This window comes from Rhagoletis zephyria, unplaced genomic scaffold (assembly GCF_001687245.7).
Source record: "Rhagoletis zephyria isolate East Lansing unplaced genomic scaffold, Rhagoletis_zephyria_1.1 Rzeph_scaffold_00521, whole genome shotgun sequence".
Classification (NCBI taxonomy): domain Eukaryota; kingdom Metazoa; phylum Arthropoda; class Insecta; order Diptera; family Tephritidae; genus Rhagoletis; species Rhagoletis zephyria.
The window spans coordinates 24,352-31,395 of NW_016157605.1; the positions used below are offsets into that span (position 1 = coordinate 24,352).

Sequence of the window (7,044 nt, forward strand, 5' to 3'; positions counted from 1 at the left end):
CGCTCCTATGCATTGAGTTTTTCGTTCGCTATTGAATAAAATGCCAGGATTTTTTTTGAAAAAATACCCTGAAATGACAAACCGGTTTAAGCTTAAAAAATTTCCATAAAAATATTTAAAAAATTAAAAAAAAAATTTTTACGGAATCATAATGATGAGATTTTTGATGTTTTTTTAACGTTTTTCAAAGATTGGTATAAGAAAAACTTGAATAACTGAACCTAAACTCTACCGTTTTAGACTTAAGAGGTGTCATTGGAATGGTATTTTCTCACCCTTTTTATTTCTTTGCTAATAAACTCATTCAAAGGATGAAAGAGAAAAGTAGGATGAACGAACGTCATTCAGAGTTGAACTAAGATGTTTTGGTGTTTGAAAAAAAAAATTGGGACACATATGACTTTTTTTTGACAGAAATAACAACAGTGTGAAAATACCTTTCTACTGAGATCCAATAAGTCTAAATCAGAATAGTTTTGGCCCAGTTAATCAAGTTTTTCGTAAATCAATCTTTGAAAAAAGTTAAAAAGACCGCATCAAAAATCTCATTCTTACGATTCCGTTGAAAATATTTTTAAATATTTTTATGCAGATTTTTTAAGCTTAATCTGTTTTGTCATCTGAAGGGACTTTTTTCAAAAAGTTCTTTAAGAAACTATTTTTATTCATAAAAAACTCCATTTTTGGAGGTATTTTCAAATTGGTCCAGCTCACTTAAATCTTAAATTTTTCCGAAATATTTTGGTGGACGTCTTAAAATATAATAAATTTTGTAATCCTGGCGGAAAAACCGCAACATTTTTTTGGTGATGCAGTCTAATGTACATATATGTAAATCTACCACATTATTTTGGAACCTTCCACAACTTTTAAGGCTTATGTATACGGTGACCATAAATATGGATTCAAAATGAAGGACAATTTTTCAAAAATATGCCTACACATATTTACGTAGTATAAAAATACCAAAAGATTTATGATTCTAAATTCTTAATACATTTTAAACTTTAAAAATGAATCACGTTTTCTTCATCGATATTAATCTTTTTTTACATGAATATTTATAAAAGTATAGTAAAACATATTATAATTACAATAGCTTACACGAAAAGTGGAAACCTTTAAAAGATTATTTTATAGGCAAATTTGAGTCGTTCAAAACGAAAACAATACCCTTTTTTTTTTTTTTTTTGGTACTTTTCGCAGTTATTTGTCAAAAATCGACGTCATGAATCGACGTAAACGACGAGTTACAAAGTGCCCTTTACAAAAATATATAATTTGTGCAGACTGCGCTCCATAGCATCTACATTTCTAATCCGATTTTCATTATCTTTGGCTCAAAATTTACTGTAATGATATATCTTCCTTATCGAATTTTTAAAATAATGAAAAAAATAATCAAATGAAAATGCGTATTTGATTGAAAATCTCTTTTTTTCGACTTTGACGACAAAATGCAAATGTTCGCCTGTAGCACTAATAATTTTCATTGAAGTCGCCACAAGTTATATATTTTGGTAAGAGGCACATCAATACCCTTCGAGCTGTAAGTCGCTTACGTTGACTGGGAGATTTTTTGATGAGATATTGAAGAAAAGCTACGAAAAGTACCAAAATACAATTTTTTTTAAAAATCCATCCATTGTCCGATAATTTTAAAATAACGAATAAAATGCGGGACAAATGCAGGACACTTGGAAAAACTCAGTACATTTTCAGGTTTTTCAGGTTTGAAAAACTACGCAGGACCGACCTTTGAAAAACAGTACGGTCCTGCAAAAAACAGAAGGGATGGTCACCGTACTTATGTACCACTTAAAAAATTTTCAATCCGCACACTGACTGTGGCTCAGTTACAACAAACACGGCACACAAACGAAACAAGCGTTGACTTAAGGCCCGTCCACATACAATTTTGGCGTTGCGTTGTTGCTGGTGCTGGCTTAGCAGAGAATACTTTGGTCACTAAATTAACATACTAGCGGCAGATAAATCAAAATTTTATATCAATAATTGCATTAAAAACTATATTTCTTGTCCGCATTTGATTAAAAAGGAAAATTAAATCACATAATTTTGATTATTTGGAACAGCTGACGAACGACGCGCGCGAAAAGTTGGGAGTTGGCCATCTTTCTGCGTTGTGTTGGCGTTGGCGTTGCCCAACCTTGGTTATGTGGAGACTTTCATATAAATGTATGGATTCATAGTCAGCTGTCGAAGCGACGCCAACGCCTACGCAACGCCAAAGTTGTATGTAAACGGGCCTTTAGGGCAAACGAACGGGACACAAATCTATCGACATACATTCACTGCTGCCTCGAGTTGGCTGGCATTTGCTCAGCTGTATGCTTGTATCATGATTTGTTAGTTTGGTGTTGAAATATTTTTTTCAGTTCCCAGAACGATGTTGTTGTAATTGATATTGCCGTGGCTGTCGTTTGGCTCAGTAACTTAAATTTGTTGACCTCTGAGCAGATTTTAGCATTTGCTGTCACGATTGAGAGAATACAATTCTATCATTCTTGATTTGCTGTAGTAATAGTAATCCATGAATCTCTCCTCTCGAGTGCTTATTTTTTCCATAGGAATTACACGCGAGAAAATGAGTTATCCTCTTTTGAGGTCAATATAATTTACTAGGATTAATGAAAACGCTTCAAACTATAAGAATTTAAAGATTCCTTAAATTAAAAAAGGATAACTTCGGACTTTAAATAATCTGAGCATGCATAATATTTAAATGGCATGTAATAAATGTATTCTTATAGTTCGAGCGAATTTATTAATCCTAGAAAATTATATTGACCTCAAAACATAATAACTCATTTTCTGACGTATAATTCCTATGGTGAAAATAGTCACTCGATGCGCAACCACTTAGAATGATCGTAGCGAGGGGAGAATCATGGAGGATTATTACTACAGTAAATACTAAAATTGCGATTGCTGTCGCATTGCAGGGTTTTTATTTTTGTTTTTGCTTTACGTTTATACGATTTTTTTGAAACCAATATCCTTGTTAAAATTTGAAAGTCCTTTACAAAGAACTCAGACATTCTGTCGAAAATACTAAAAACGCTAGTTATTATTCTGATAATTGTCGTGGGTTTCAATAATGAAATTTTATAAAAAACTTAAGTAAAATATACTGTGCATGATTGTGAAAGTCATCATAAATGAATTTTCTCGATTTCTGTGTGTTCGCGAGCGGTAATACGGGCAATACGAAAAATTGGCTCAAATAATGGCAACCAAAAGCGATATTGCGCGAGGGTTTCAAAGAGGAAGCACAGGCGCTTTTGTTTTCATTATCTATAAATAAGACTGTGAAATACACTGAATACAATTTATTCTTTGTATAAAAGATTAATAGAGGTGTGTACATACATACAGACATACATAAAATGTGAAGTTACATAAAAAAATATGCTTTTATTATTGCACTCCTTTTTACTAAGTCTTTAAAAAGAAGTGCGTATGTTGTCTCGAATTCGATTTGCTATGGAAGGATAAGCTTTCTTATTCCCCTCCTCCTGACTGATTTCAAAATGGAATTCATTTGCGGTCAAATCTTCCACATCCACGTTTATAATTTCACTGGCTTTGAGCGGTGAGTAATACAGTTCATGATGAGTTTATGACTCTTCACTCATCTGAAAAAGATCAAACATGTCCCCAAATCTCCGCCTTTCAACTTCCGCATCACCAATCTGGGACTCGTTCTCCTCTTCAAGCAATAACGCCGCGGCTAAGGATTTCATTCTTATAATTATGTTTCCACTAAATTAAAAGCAAACGAAATTTTATTTTTAAATTACAGTGATGCTAAATATATTTATTTATTTTAAAATATTTACAAACTTTAACTTCATAAGCTGCTATAGTTTGGTGGCAAATATTTCTTTGTTTTGTTTCGATTTCACACATTCCTAGGCAAACAGCTGATTTCGAAAGATGTTTTCTCTCTTCCTCTTTCGATTCCAACTTAACGCAGAATACCTAAGTTCGATTCTTGCGGAGAATGCTTTTTTCTTTTTAATGGTGTTCTTTTTAACTGAACTCACAAAAAGGAGAGGGCTATCAATTCGTCTGAATATTTTTATTTTTTTCTATGTATGTTACCGCATAATTTTGGACCACATTAACCGATTCCTATAATCCNTTTTTTTCTATGTATGTTACCGCATAATTTTGGACCACATTAACCGATTCATATAATCCTTTTTTAAGGAAAGGTGTTACCTCACAGGTGGTCCCATACTAATTTGGTTTAAATCTGATCATTGGATTATGAAGAAATTAACGATAATCTTAAATTTTTATATGAGAATTGAAGTCAGTTTTGTTTTTTGCTTAAAAATTACTTGCTGCGTCTCAGTTTGGAGTGAAATTTTAGTTGCATTTGAAGTTCGAAATCCGATTATGTTATTATGAAAGCCATACCGCTCTCCAATCAGATATTGAAGATAGAAGGGGAAAATACTCTCAACTCCAAGCTGGCATTGTAATCACTCCCTAATGCTTGTAAACCAGACTGTAAGCTGTTCAGAAATTATTAATTTAAGAAGAAATATTGAGCGCAATACGTACAGAAAAATGCTGCAACATATTGAATACATTTTTATTATATTTTCGTCAGCCACGATTGTATTTCTTTGGTGTATTTTGGGATCACAACCCTGAAACTTAATCAAGACAACATCTCATCTTCCCACCCTGTTGGTAAAATCAACCAACACCTTTTTTTATTTGCAGATGGTACTACTATAAAAGCTATATCGGAAAATGTTGTAGTGAATCCTGGCGGAGATGCGGTGTTATCTTGTACCGTAGAAGGAAAACCGTTAACCGAGGAACACATTAAATGGGAGAGAGTGGCGTATGACATTGCATCAAGAACCACAACGTCATTTGTAAATGGAACCTCATATCTGCATATAAAAGACGCAAGTCGCGATGACGTCGGAAGTTTTCGGTGCATTGCTGATAATCGTGTTGCAAATCCGACAAATCGCGATGTTCAACTCATTGTCAAATGTAAGTCACGTAGATGACATCATTGAATTTAGAATAGATTATATTTTTTATTTTGTAATAGTTGCACCTGAAATCGATAAATCGCCAACTTTTTTACGCGCAGCGAGTGGTACAGGTGAACGAGGACGCCTACCATGTCGCGCCCAATCTGCCCCAAAACCAAACTTCATATGGCGTCAAGAAAGCAAAGACCTTCCAGTAAATCGCACATATAAGTATGAGGTTGAAGAAAAGAAAATTGATCCCCTGACCTATGAATCCACTCTTATCATTGAAAAAGTGGCACCGGCCGATTATGGAGCTTATGAATGTGTGGTAACGAATGAATTGGGTCAGGCTACGGAATCTATTCGGTTGGACATTACTTCCCAGCCAGATACTCCACTTAGTTTGAATATACTTAATGTAACACACGATAGTGTAACTTTAGCATGGACTCCGGGATTTGATGGAGGATTAAAAGCTTCATATAGAGTTCGATACAGGTGAACTATACTAATTTTCAAGTTTTACACATATATGTATATATTTAAATCATTTACAAAGTTTATATATGTACATACCTACTTCTTACATTCTTAAATTTTGAAAATATTTAAATGTACGCAGTTTGGTTCTATAGAGTTATCTGTCATATTTTTGACAAACAACATTCGATTGTTGCAAAATTTTTATCAAATCAAAAGGAAGACTAATTGTGCTTAGTACGGTAAAATGATGGTCGAATGATTTGTTTTTATCTAATAATATAGGCAAAGCTTTGAATATTCGTTTGTATAAAGTCTTATGAAATGTTAAAAATTTTCACTTACTTCACAAAGCTCTTTCAATAAAGAACGCTCTGCTAAAAGGTTATGGGTCACTTGCATTAAACAAAATTTAATTACTTAAGGATCAACTGTTTGTGAGCAGAATACATCGCGATGNGTCTTATGAAATGTTAAAAATTTTCACTTACTTCACAAAGCTCTTTCAATAAAGAACGCTCTGCTAAAAGGTTATGGGTCACTTGCATTAAACAAAATTTAATTACTTAAGGATCAACTGTTTGTGAGCAGAATACATCGCGATGAGACCTCTATCTATGGCGCATAATATGGAGAAGCTGGTTGGCTCCGAAAATTGGTCAACATGGAGTTTCGCAATGCGTACGCAGCTTGAACTGGAAGATGCGTGGAGCCTGAGGGGACTCAAGGACTAGACGCTGCAAAGGATAGGAATGCGCGATGCAAGATTATCTGGGCTTTAGACAAGAGCTTATTATATGTCCACGTAAAGGACGCAATGATTTTATGTCAGTATCAAATGCATTTAGCGGTATACAATAATGCATAAAAAATTACTTTTGTCTAACTTTAGAACTTTTCAGATGTATTTAATAGAAAATAAGCTGGATCCGCAAAGTGGTTCCAAACCTTAAAGCAACGTGTTTTAAACAAGATCAAAAATATTTTTTGACTTACTTCAGGATTTTTCCGTTTTTATCTGTTTTTACTGAATATGTAAATAATTTTTTAATTTAGCTCTTCGAACGTCGAAGAGTGCGACGTGTTTTTTTAAGTTCGCTCCGTAGTCATTACATATTGGGCTAATTTAATAAAACAAAAACAAATATAAAAAANTATCTATGGCGCATAATATGGAGAAGCTGGTTGGCTCCGAAAATTGGTCAACATGGAGTTTCGCAATGCGTACGCAGCTTGAACTGGAAGATGCGTGGAGCCTGAGGGGACTCAAGGACTAGACGCTGCAAAGGATAGGAATGCACGATGCAAGATTATCTGGGCTTTAGACAAGAGCTTATTATATGTCCACGTAAAGGACGCAATGATTTTATGTCAGTATCAAATGCATTTAGCGGTATACAATAATGCATAAAAAATTACTTTTGTCTAACTTTAGAACTTTTCAGATGTATTTAATAGAAAATAAGCTGGATCCGCAAAGTGGTTCCAAACCTTAAAGCAACGTGTTTTAAACAAGATCAAAAATATTTTTTGA

The 7,044-nt window shown here is 33.7% G+C and overlaps 1 protein-coding gene across 1 annotated transcript in view; it reads left to right on the forward strand.

The window, feature by feature from the left end:
- The window catches only part of sns (nephrin adhesion molecule sticks and stones), a gene marked incomplete at its 5' end in the record, with an annotated part of 174,548 nt that overhangs the window by 19,075 nt on the left and 148,429 nt on the right, over positions 1 to 7,044 (forward strand). The window contains 2 exons of the mRNA XM_017612297.1: positions 4,762 to 5,043; positions 5,105 to 5,528. Coding sequence (XP_017467786.1) covers positions 4,762 to 5,043; positions 5,105 to 5,528 — 706 coding nt within the window. The remainder of the gene's footprint in view (positions 1 to 4,761; positions 5,044 to 5,104; positions 5,529 to 7,044) is intronic.